The sequence below is a fragment of the Microcebus murinus genome, chromosome 7, assembly GCF_040939455.1.
Source record: "Microcebus murinus isolate Inina chromosome 7, M.murinus_Inina_mat1.0, whole genome shotgun sequence".
Taxonomy (NCBI): domain Eukaryota; kingdom Metazoa; phylum Chordata; class Mammalia; order Primates; family Cheirogaleidae; genus Microcebus; species Microcebus murinus.
Genome location: NC_134110.1, coordinates 35,554,257 through 35,566,974, shown reverse-complemented (window position 1 = coordinate 35,566,974; position 12,718 = coordinate 35,554,257). Strand labels below are relative to the sequence as shown.

Genomic DNA, 12,718 nt, shown 5'->3' with positions numbered 1-12,718 from the left:
AAAGACTGTTTTGGATTATTAAGAGACAGTATAATGGTCGCCAATAAGGAGTGAAAATGGGTCCCGATTCTGTACTTTGCAGTCATTTAAAAGGCTATGCAGGATGACTCTGACTTTACATAATTTTTGCCAGCAGCTCTGTGGCAGAGCCTGGGACCGCTCCCCATGTCCACCAGCTCCTCCATCTGCTGAGGCTCCCTTGCGTCAGGTCGGGCCAAAGGGACTGGGGTCCAGCCAACGTGGGGAAGAGATGGGAGCAAATCCCTTCCTGGCCCTAAATCCCTTATGCAGGATGCCCCAGGCCCCTCTTCCCTGCCTCAGTGACTCAAGGCCTTGTATTAAAGACAGACGAGGCTCACAGCACGTGAGCAAGAAGACCTGGGTGCTTTCGTGCCCAGCGGTGGAAGTTCCAGGGCTTATTTGTGCTGAGAACAGAGCCCGGCCTATTCTAACTAGTAAAAGCATTAGCTTGGAAAGTCTAAGTTTGTGTAACAGAGCCTCCCACTTGTTATCTCTGGGTGCCCAGAGGAGTCAAGCAGGGAATCTGGCCCAGAGTAAAATGAAGAGATGAATGAAGAAATTAATTTATAAATGTTTGCTCACCAGTGCCATTGGTGTCACCCTCGGGGGAAGAGGGTCCTCCTGGCTCTGGCAGCACAGGCCTCTGTGAGGACTCACAGCATATACTTTGGAGCTTAGCAAGAACTCATAAATCCAAGTCTGTGAGCAGAGAGCTCTGCTCCCCTGGGAGGAGTCCCTGCCTCGGTGGGAGCTGGCTGCAGTGGGCACCCATCTGTCCCCAGGAATTACATCACAGACATCCAAGCAGAGCTGGAAATTATATGGCAAATTGTCAGCAGACACCAGGGATCTATTAGAATCTGAAGGAACACAGGGCAAGGACTTAAACCTGCAATTTTAGCACAGATTCCACTAAAGCTTTGAATCCACTCAGCTGCACGGCTACGAGGTTGTGGCAGAACCCGGGGGTACTGTGAATGTGTGCTCTGATGGGAGATGAAATAGAAGGTCAGGAGGAAGAAAGAACTTTATGAAGAAAGCTCTGACCTCACTGATTCTGTGGCCAGAGGTAACGCAGACAAGGGATAAAACATTTGTGGCAAGAAATTGCCTTCTAAGGAAAAAGATTCCCAGGTAGTGTATGACTTTATTTTATTTACATATTTATTTGTATGGTTTGTGAGGGAATGTATATTCAAAATAATAAATGCTGCTCTTAACGAGCACCTACTACTTGCTGGGCACTTCAGTGCACCTTTTCTCATGTGAGTGCCAAGAGGATTCACCTTTTACCATTGAGGAAACTCATAACAATAGAGTGACACCTTAAGGTCTCCCAGCTGGAAGGTGGCTGAGCTGAAATCTGATCCAAGTTGCTGTCTGACTCCTAAGCTCACACTCACTGTGCGGTGAGATGCCATCTCATAGGAGAGCACCCAGCATATCCGAGTGTGCATCTGAAATATGGGAACCAGCAGTTGTGTGGGTACATTCTGGGGCTGTGTGGTTAGAGGAGGTGGCATGGCCATGTGAGTGTTCATAAGGAGAACTCTAAGCTCCCTAATAGCAAACTGCCCGGTTTGCTGCCTCAGGTCCAGCTGCACAGAAGCAGAGCCTGAGACAAGGATTCAAGTGCATGTGCTGCATCTGCATGCAGTCACTGAGGATGTGCTCACAGGACTCTCGGTGAAGGGGGTCTGGGCAGGGCACCAGCGGCTACCACGGCTGGCACAAGAAGCTACTCTCATGGGGGGGGAAGACAGCCTTGACTTCATACCCCTGAAGAGCACCGTCTTAGGGGTCCCTTCCTCTGATCTCTCCCCCAGGGGTTTCTGCTGCTTGAGCTGAGACACAGAGGCTTTCCTTTATTCTTCCAGGATCCAGCTAAAGCAGGTTGGTTAAAACAAAGCGGTGCCAAAGTCTTGCGTTAAGAATAGGAAGGAAACACAGGGACTACCATGACTGCAGATAAGCGGGATTCTGGCTACTTGGGTTCCACGCCTACTCAACCATGTGGGACTCTGGAAGGGGACTGGACTGAATCCCACCCCCCTCCTAGCTTCTGATCTCCCTTGGAGAGGTGAGGGCCACATGGCCAGGAGCCAACCACCGGACACACATGCTGGAGCTGGACTGCCTGGGTTTGTGTCCCACTGCATGACCTTGGGCAAGTTATTTCCCCTTTCTGTGTCTGCTTCCTCATCAGTGTAACGGGCAACTGCCTGACTCAGGAGGTGAGCTAGTTGATGTCAAGTACTAAGTCCTAAGTACTGTGCTTCAGTCTTTACATAGCAACGACAGCAACTGAACAATTCCTATGATTGGGGTACTTTCCAAGGGTCTCCATGTATCAGTTCATTTCATCCTCACACCAACCCTATGAAGTAAGCATGTTTTCATTCCAACTTTATACATGCAGAAACCAAGACTCGGAGAGGTTACCAAAAATCCCCAAAGTCCAGAGGAGGAGTTTGGATTCAAACCAGTGTGTGTGAGTCCAGAACCTTTCCCTCTCACCGTATGCTGCCTTGTGTGGGCTCATTTCATCTCAGCAACCTGGAGGTACAAGCATTGCTGTCCCTACTGTAAAAATGAGAAACCTGAGGGCCAAAAAGGGGTGAGTGACTTGACCAGAGCAATTTCCATTTGGTGGAGCTGAGAGACCTATGTGCAGGTCCACCCGACCCTGCTCTCTGCACGACACCTGTTCATGCCCTTCCTCCTCTTCCCCTTCCTCCTCCTCCCTGTCACCATCGTCGGTGGTGGCAGAACGACCACCCTCTGGGATGCCATGGCCGGGCACAGGTGGAGGAGAGGCCGTGTGCTCCTGTCGCTTCTCCGCGGCGCTTACCTTGCTGTGGGCACAGATGGCGGAGCCCAGGAGCTTCCAGGTGCCGCCCCTCCGGTCCATCCGCAGCATGCGCAGGATCTGCAGGAAGCGCAGGCTCCGCAGGGACGTGGCCAGGACATTGCCCTGGTTTCCCACGGCAACCACGGGCACAGAGGCGATCAGCACAAAGATGTCTGGGGGACAGGACAGAGAGGGTGGCAGGGAAGAGGGGAGAGAGGTCAAGCAAAGGCAATGGCATCATTGCAGGTGCTGTCCGCTGGCAGGTGGACGCGTGCCACGCAGTGGGACGATCTAAGCACTATGGTGCTGAATTTTGACACCAGCTGCATGTGGTAAGTGAGATTATTCTCCTGTAGCTGATGAGGAAACAGACTTCTGAGCATGGGTGCCTCTCCGTGGCCACACTGCCAGACGTAGTTGAGTTGCACGCAGGCCTGTCAGACTCCAGTGCAGGCTCTAAACCGCAGAACAGCGATTTCCCAGGGCTCCCTGGGGTGGTAACTGGGATTCACTCTCAGGCCGGGAGGGGATCTGGAGCTGCTCAGGCTGTGGAGGTGAACCCTGAACCTCAGACACTGTTTTACTAGGGGTTTCCCTTAAAAGTACCACCTGAAACAGGAACTTGAGTGCAGGTAATTTATAGAGAGATAATTGCAGGATACAAAGTGATTGCAGAAGGAGAGAGGAGAAAAACACAATGTAAGAGGGTGTTATTAAGATCACACTGTTAAGTCTTCCGAGCTGTAGGCAAAATACCCCGAAGATCACCTGTCTAAAAATCATGAGGCTGGGATATCTGTCCCTTCACTCTTGTCCCCTGCTGTAGAAGGGTCACCTATGGGGTATTAATGCCCCCACATTTCTGAACATCACTTGCCTAGTCGTCTCCCTAAGATTCAGAGAAGGCATTGGAGTAGATTGGTGACATGGCCCTATAGAAGTAAATTCTCAATCAGCAATGGGATCACGCCTGTCACCCCCACCCCAGCCAGTCTGGAAACGTGTGACTAATTTTGGTTGTCACAGTGACTGGGAGTGCTACTAGTCTGGGGACCAGGGATGCTCAGCCTCCTGCCACCTGCTGGTTCCTTCACAACCCAAATGCCAAGAGTGATGCTCCCCCGAGCCCCCAGGTAAGAATCCCTGTCCGGTACAGTTGTAACGAGCATAAGCCGTGGAAGGAGGAGTTTCAGCACCGGGAGGCTGGCACTGTCCCTCTCACCCAGGCAGGGGCAGAGGCCAGGCTGGCCTCACAATGCCAGTGGTTTCCCAGAATAGCTGCTTAGAACCTCCTCAGAGGAGTAAGGCACTGAAAGAAGGGGAGGCCCCCGGGCTGGGGGTCAGGGCTTACCCAGCATGCACAGGGGCTTCCTGGCGAACTTCAGGCGTCCCCGCCAGCCTTTGTACCGGCAGCAGCAGCCAGCGGCCCAGATCCTCAAAGCAAACTCAGCTCCGAAGATGAAAATAGCAAACGTTTCCTGCGTGGAAGGGCACACGGAGAGGCCCTGATTAACTGGGCCCCGGTGGCCCGGAAAGAGGGATTCCTGTCCTGACGATCTGCAGAACTAGGTTGCAGCTGTCACTGTGGTTGTCTCCTTGGTGGGGGTGACCGGAGTGCGGAAGGGGGAGGAGCAGAATGGGTTGCTCACCTCCATTCAGTCTGCATTCTGAGGTGCCAACTGTCCCTAACGCTGGTGAGCCCTGCACAGTGATTACTTGTTCTTTTTCTATGTTTTTGTTCCAATGTATTACTTTTTTAAAAAGTCCCTTTAATGTACAAAAAGCCCCTACGAAGCGCAGTTGGGTTGAGAAGAGAGGTATCAATGAAACATAATCCATTACCTCCACCCGGCGTCTGGGTCCTGGTGCTGCTAATTGCGGCTAGTGGTTACTAAGCCTGGCTCCCAGGCCAGGCACCCCCTGAGCGTTTGATAATATTATCCTCATCTTGAATTTTGAGAGACGGAGGCATACAGGGGTTAAACAAAATTCTCAAGGCTAGCGAGTGGCAAAGAAGGGATCCTAGACTTATGTCCTGAAGCACCCTGCCACGCTGCCTGCCTGTCCTCCTACACCTCCCTTGATGGCCAGATACCGACACCTTCACCTCTCTCTCTTTTGTGACCTCCCTGGAGCCCTCGAGCCATTGCTGCTCCATAGCAACCCCGGAAACCTAGTTCATGGAACAGGATGGTTTGCAAGGTTTCTCCTACTCAAGTCTCAGCTCTGGGCTGTGCAGTTGGAAACGCTGCCCTCAGAAGGGACCTGCTGCCTCTGGAGGGGCAGATGGCATGACCACTGCTACTCTGCAAATCCTAATTGGGAGAGTAGCGTCCCTTCCCTGTGGATGCTGGGGCCATACTCCATGCCATCACAATCACCTTAAAAGCTGAGGCAGACTCCCAACCTAGCAAGACCACAGTCATTCAAGGGCCCAGGTGACTAGTGCTGTCCTGGGGCTACAGAAGGAGCAAGTCCTTCCTGGAGCCTACCAGCCAGGCGCTGAGGCTGGGCCCAGCCCACGTCAACATTTGCTCCTCACCTCACCTGACATTCTTTAGGCAAGGACGTGAGCAAACAGAGTCAGGGCCTGCTAGATAAGGTGCCCAAGAATTCTAAACCTGCTTTCTCTTCACCACACCAGCTGATGGAGAGCAGAGTGAAAACAGGTGGGGGACTCAGGGATTTTACGTAGAAATGGGATTCTGTACTTGGCCTTGAAGAGATCCTCAGAGTTTAGGGAGTAGGACACCAAGGAGAAAAAGTAGAGGCAGATTTTAGAATGGAAACTGCCTCTGAGTTAACTCCCAGAGGACTGGGATGCATTTGAAAGTATGTGTTGGTTTTGCTTTGACCTCCTTTATTTCTCCTTCTCTCTAGCATGGGATAGCGAACCCCTATCAGGAAAGCCATTCCTCTCTCCATCTGTGCCACGGCAGGCCTCACCAAGTAAGGGAGGCATTGCTTTCTCTTGGGCCTGGACTTGGCCGGAGACCCAGGGGCAGCCTCCTTGTCGTCACTGTGGAAGTCTAGCCAGGGATGTTCACCCCAGAGTGCAGGAGCACTCGGGGTGGCCGTCCTACCAGCAGCAGCAGCCAGTCTCCAGAGACGGTCTCGTACTCCTTGAACGTGGTCAGGACAGCCAGAATCAAGCACCCCAGGACAATCAGGAACCTAGAGGAGAAGAGAGAAAGAGACTAAGAAACCTTTGAGGCTCTTACAGGAACAGGTATCAGCCGGGATGAAGCTTCAACTTCCACTGCCCATGGCTACATGCTGGATATGCTATCCTACTTAATCCTCCTGACAAACCTACAAGGCAGGTAGGAATTACTGTCCCGTGAAAGACAATGAGGTGAGAAATGTTGAGCAATGTGCATACTTTTACTAACCAGCTAGTTAGTAGAACCAATTAGTTAGAATTCAAACTAGATCATCTTGTCCCAACCTGGGAGAGTTACAGATGCCTGAACAACCAAAAGTTAACACAAGTTTTAGCAAATCAACAAGAATATAAGTAAATTAATAATGTTCTTCTACATATAGAACTTTGATTTAAAATATATGAAGATGTTTTCTTATTATGGAAAAAAACCATGAATTTACTCCAAAGATTGATAAGTTCAGCAAAGGCTTCTGTTACCAAGTATGAATATTATTCCATTTTATAGTCAATGGCTACAAAAGCAAAGAACCTCTTTCAACTAAAGATCTTCAGAATTGTTTTTCAAATGCTAGAAGGAATAAGAACCGCCACACTGAAGGATTCTGAATGTTGGTCCTTTAAAATTCATGGAGAAGTCACCTGGTTCATGTCTCTGCCTCAGGGAGGAGCACGCTGCAAACAATTCTTTAAGATTTTTGTCTTTATAAACTCTGTGGGGTGTGTGCGTGTGTCTGTGTTTCCGAGAGAGACAGAGAGAGAGAGAGAGAGAGAGAGAGAGAGAGAGAGGGAGAGAGACCATGGCTCATTATTTCAGCAAAGAAAAATGGTTCTCCCTTTTGGTGGAGAGTCTTTGGTTCAAGAATGGTCAGTATGAAGTTCCCTGGGTGTCTATGAGGGAATTTACAAGGTAGAGTCCACGGGTGAAGTTTGGCAGCACATACAACAAGCTTTCCTACTCCACGTAATCTGGCTTTCTGTCCTACTAAGTTGTAGCTATGCTGGTTTTGGCTTTTGTTCCTTCAGTCATTCAATATTTATGCGGCAGACACTGGAGACACAGCGCTGGAGTTCAGTGATGAGTAAGCCAGATTGTGCTCATGAGCTCACAGTCCAAGCAGAAGGCTGTCTTGTCTTGTGATGGTAAAACCATGACGTAAGGATGATGGAAATGTCTGCTCCTGGCCTTGGCTGACGCCCGAGTCCTGGCCCTGACCCTTAGGGATCCTGATCACATTTTCTGACCAATGACCTCGCTGATCTGCAGACCTGAATCTTTGTATTTCCAACCCTGCCTAGGAAGCTATGCAAGATTTCCACCTCCCTCATGTGTTTGGCCATTTTACTTGAAATTCATGATTCTGACTCATGACTGGAATCTTCCTACCCTGAGCCCCAACTCTTCTCAGGTGAGGATGATGATAATGGTGGTGACGATGATGATGGTCACAACGTCAGCAACTCTCACCGCTACTGTTTCGTGAGCACCTGCCACTTGCCGCTGTATATATCCTCAAGACAACCTACCGAGTTAGATATAATCCTTCCCCCTTTGGAGGTCAAGAAATTCATAAGAAGGACTCGTTGCCATCAGGGTCATTGTGTTGTCAGTAAAACGAGTCCAAAGACGTGGGCTCAGAAGGAGGCCCTGGAGTTCTCCACGCGATTTTGAGCAGCACATGGACCTGGGGCGCCCCAGTCATCTCATCTGTAGAATGGGAGTAAGGAATCTGGCTAGAGCCCACACCTACTGCAATTATCACGGAAATGACGGATGCGGGAAAGTGGTTGCCTGTTTAGGGTCACAGTGCTCTCACAGACACGCGCTCAACTGGCCAGCCACGCCCTGGCGAACACGCACCAAACGTAATCGCCCTCGTAAGTTTCTACAAGTCCATACTCTGGTTCTCCCAAAACGTTATTTATTCATTCATAGGCTCTGTAGCTAAGACCTTCCTCCTCTTATGATCTGTGTGTTTTTAGGCAAGTTATACAACCTTTCAGCATCTTGGTTTCCTTCTGTGTAAAATAGAGCCAATGAAAGTGTCCATGCTCTCAATTATTCTCTGATACAATCCAAGTCAGGTGTCTAGGAGAGTGCCTGGCCGATAGTGAGGCTTCAGTGAGAGTCGGCTATTATTTTATTGTGATTTAATATCCATTTATTGGGTGCTTCTTTTGTCCCAGCTGTAATACTGGTTTTAATGCTACAAACATGGACAAAATCTATTGCTCATTTCCAAGGACTCCTTAATTCGATGGGAAAACAGAGGGCAAATAATTACAGGAGAGTGTGGTGGAGGTCATGATCCAATTGTTCATCACATGCTTTGGGGGCTCAATGTTGGAAGCACCCAGAGGGGCTGTGGCTAAGAGGTAGGAAGGATTTCTAAGCTTAGCTACCACTGACCACGTGTCTAGGTTTATCTGGGTCATTCACCATTTTATGAGTGTTAGCCTGGGCTGTAGATCCCTAGGCATTGTGAACAACATGTGCAAGTACAAAGAATACAAAGTTCAGGGACACAGAACCCAGTTTGATCTTCTCCCTCAGTAAAGGGGGTGGGCCTTTTATGATCTGGCCTTGCCATCCTCACAGCCTTATCATCTCTCACTGCTCCCCTCCTCCCAGGCTGGTCTTAGAAATGGCAGCATTTCCTCAAACTCTCTGAGCCCCTGTGCTGTCTGTCTCAATGCTCCTCTTCCCTGCCTGCCCCTACCATGTCCCCAATTCTCCTCCTGCTAATGCCTTGGTAGCACCAGCCATGCCTTGCTCCAGAGTCTTCCCAGACCCCAGCTGCTCTCTGCAGCCTCCCCTGTGTGGTCCCTTCCCTGGGATCCCACGGCACCCTGATGCATTCCTACTCCACACTGATTATAACCTGTTATCATTTTGCAATGGTTTGCCTGCATTGCGTGCTAAATAAAACATGCTATGTTAATGCCTGGCACTAGGATTCCTCTTAGGGAGAGAACTGTCTTTGTCTAGTGAATACTTTATTGATCCTATTGTGCTGGAAGTTGCAACCCTAAAGGCATGAGGCTGCTGAACTAGTTAATATGAAAAATTAACCAGAAACTGGAGATGGGATTGATGTTGAGGGCCAGGAATGACAAACAAAAAGTAGAGGAGGTAGCCTAGCCACATTCTGAAGGATTTTTAAGAATGAGATTTTCTATAATTTCTTAAAATTTCTTTGTCCTGAAATGCATGCCATCAACCACAGCCTTGTGAGTGGCTTTGTCTCTAGTTGACATTGAACATGGAGCCCATGCTGGGTCAATCCTGTACTAATTTGGTAGGAACAGGATCCCTTAGCCAGACTCAGACACTTAACTCAGCTTCCTGTACTTAAGCTGTATGTAAATCTCGGGAAGATTCTACAAGGTGTGTGCATGGTGGGCATGCCCTTAAGCAATCCCCAGTGAGTCATGCTCTTGTACAATTGCCTCCCTCGAGTGCAAGCAGAAACTGTGACTGGATTCTAGCAATAGAATATGGCAACCATGATGGGCTGTCACTCCTCAGCTTAAGTTTTGCTCTATGGCAAAGGCAATGGGATAGTCCTGTCTGTGGTATGTTACATTATATAAGACTCTGTCTTCACAGACTGGAGCTGGAGATCCTCCTGCTGAGCCTTGCAGTGAGCTGCTGTGTTTTGAAGAACTTGTGAGAGCTGTGTGGCAAGGAGCTATGGTGGCATCGGGGACTTGGGAGCAGTCCCCAGCTGACGACCAGCATGAAAGTGGAACCTGTCCTAGAACTGTGAGCACCAACAATCATGTGAGCTTGGAATATGGCCCAAAGCACCAGAATGGAACACAGTCTGGCCAACATCTTTATTGCTGTTTTGTGGGACCCTGAGCAGAGAACCCAGTTAAGCTGTGTCCAGACTCCTAACCTACGTAAACTGTGAAATTAAAAAAAAAATGTGTTGGTATAATCCACTAAGTTAGTGGAGATTTATTATGTAGCAATAGAAAACCGGTACAGTGTGGAATGGGAATCTGTACCAAGTGCATGCAACTTTTACAGAGTGGGATATCCCATGTGATGTCTGAGCTGCATTTGTGGCTTCATCTACCAGACTGCACCCCTTGAGAGTAAAGACTGTGTCTTGTTCCTCTCTGTATTCCAGTGACTGGCTCACAACCTAGACCTCAGTAAGTATTGGTAAGTGTTTGGAGAATGGATAAGAACAATTTCAAAGATTAGTAATTGCCCTGTTATTTGTCAAGGGGTATAAGGTGGTACTGGAGAGACAGTCCAGAGTACCAAATGAAGGGCTTTTGGGGTCATGTGAAGAGTTTGAACATTTTTTTGCAGATCTTTAAAAATGTGTGTGTGTGTGTGTGTGTGTGTGCATGTGTGTTTGTGCATGTGTGTATCTCTTTGTCTCTCTCTCCATATCCATATCTATGTCTATACCTATATCTATGTCTATATCTTTAGCCAAAAACAGCTAACAGGACAATAAATACTCAGGAAGCTGTTGTCGTGGGCTGACAAGAGCGGATGACGGCTGAACTGGAGAGATGAGATGAGTCCTATGAGAAAGACCCCTCTCAGTGGTCCTGGAAGGATTTGTGACTAATGGGATATGGAGGCCAAGCAAGAGGAACATCAGGGGGGTGTCAGGGGTAGAGGAAGGGTTGGCACTGTGTTGTCCATGGATATCAGCAGGGCTACAAAGACAAAGCTACGTGTGGACCTGCTAAATTTGAGGTCCAAGTGGAAATCTCCATGAGGCCTATTCAAATCTAAGTCTAAGGCTTAGGAGAGAGCTCAGGGATGAAGACCTAACATCCTTCCAGCTCTAATAATCTGATTTTAGAGCCAGGGGACAATTCAGTTTTAACCAACCACTAAAATGCAATTTCAGCCTAGTTCACAGCTGCAGGGAGCATGAAGAACCCAGCTTCAGCCAGCAGGGGGCAGCAAATGCCTGGCGTAGCTCTGCACTTTCCCACACCTCACCAGCAACCTGGGGAATCTATGCTCTGTGATTGGAGAACAATCATTAACCTGTAAAGCTAAAGTCATCAAGGAAGCCCCCTTTAACCTGAGAAGGGGAAATGCTCCTTAGTTTCTTCCATATTTCAATTTACCCTTAAAACATGAACTCTATTTTGGACTGAGACCTTCTCACTGATGGAAGCCAATGTATCATTGGACACTGATGGGGTGCTAACGTGATCTTCCCTTCTCCTCCTGCTCTGGCTTCCTCTCTCTCTATGACTCATCAGTCATTCCTTCTCTTCCTTCTCTTTTGTGTTTGTCACTTGGTTTCCTTCTCTACAGCCTCGACTGTTTCCTACACTTTTTCTTCTTGCTCTTCTTCTCCTCTCCTTCTCCCCATTCCTTTCCTTCACTGTTCCTCTCCCCTCCTCTCCCTCCTTCCTCTTCCCCTTGCCTCCCACTTCCCCTGCCCTTCCATGCCCTGTGGGAGTGAGCCCGGGTTCATGACCAGGAGTCTGGGGAGAGCCAATACCAGCTTTCTGTCTGCAGCATCATAACTGTCTTTACACATGAATCTATTCGGGGTCGATAGTCTTGAACACACTCTTAAGTCAGCCACCATCTCCTAGATGCTTCCACCCTCAGTATTCTTTCCTCATCCTCTACCATCTTCCAACATAGCCGGGGTTGGGGAGGGTGGGGAGGAGTTGACACAGAAAGTCACTCTGTCGTTGCACCTGGTTCTAACATGTAAGATGCAGGCCTCTTGGGACAAGACCCAGTGCATCCTGTCCAGGCCCACTCGGTGCCAAACCTCTGTGGGGCAGCAGACAAAGGGAGGTGCAGCAGCTTCTGCAGAAGCAGATGTGAGGATGACCACAGTGGTACCAGGAAATCCCACCCACCTCTCCTCGTCCAAGCCTGGCATCCCTTTGTAGGCAACACAGCTGAGCCCACTGGAAATAAGAGGGGAGATTTAACAGCCAAAAATCCCCTCACAAAGCAAGACAATGAGGGTGAAAGCTCCAGCATTGACCTAGTAATTTCTTCTGCACATCATTTTCTCTTGTACTCCTGAGAGCAACACTGCAAGGCCAGGGCATCATCATCGTTTTGTTTGTGTCTCTGTTTTACCGACGGGGAACTGAGTCTCCAGCTGGGGCAGCTGGATCACAGAGGAAGTGGAGGGTCAGACCCTGTGCTGGGAGCTGGTAATGGGGCCTTGAATGAGAATCTACAAAGGACATGGTGTGGTCAGAGCCAGTTGCAGAGCAGGGAGAGTGGTCACCGAAGACAATTTCTTCCCTTCTCTGCTTCTGGAGTCCCAGGTTTGGGGGAGAAAATCTCAGTACCATTTCTGGGTAGTGCCCAGAGATCCCTGCTGGCTCCTGCTCTAATTACGGCTGTTCAGAGGCAGCTTCCCAAGCTCCTGTAGTCTGCAGAATGTCCTAGACACAAGGAGGAAGGCAGCACCTGACCCAGCCAGACTCTCCTTCTTAGAATCCTTGTCTGTCTGCCATTAAACAGGGATGTGTAGAAACAGTCTTTCTAGCCAGGTGAAACCAGAATTGAATTCTCTAAAAGAGCAGGTGTTGCTGACAGCATAGTTAGCTGCACCTGTCTGAATCCTCAGCTACCACCACTGGTTTTTGCTCTTGAGCAGAAGACACAACCCAAAAAGGCAGTGACCAACCTTAGATTACACCAGCATCCTATTCATCCT

General features: G+C 49.1%; 1 protein-coding gene across 1 annotated transcript in view; it reads right to left on the bottom strand.

Moving 5' to 3' along the window:
- KCNQ3 (potassium voltage-gated channel subfamily Q member 3) overlaps nucleotides 1-12,718 on the bottom strand; it is a 306,459-nt gene that overhangs the window by 37,642 nt on the left and 256,099 nt on the right. The window contains exons 2-4 of the mRNA XM_012785418.2: nucleotides 5,956-6,046; nucleotides 4,224-4,350; nucleotides 2,873-3,045 (exon numbers count right to left, since the gene is read on the bottom strand). Of these exons, the coding sequence (XP_012640872.1) occupies nucleotides 2,873-3,045; nucleotides 4,224-4,350; nucleotides 5,956-6,046 (391 nt within the window). The remainder of the gene's footprint in view (nucleotides 1-2,872; nucleotides 3,046-4,223; nucleotides 4,351-5,955; nucleotides 6,047-12,718) is intronic.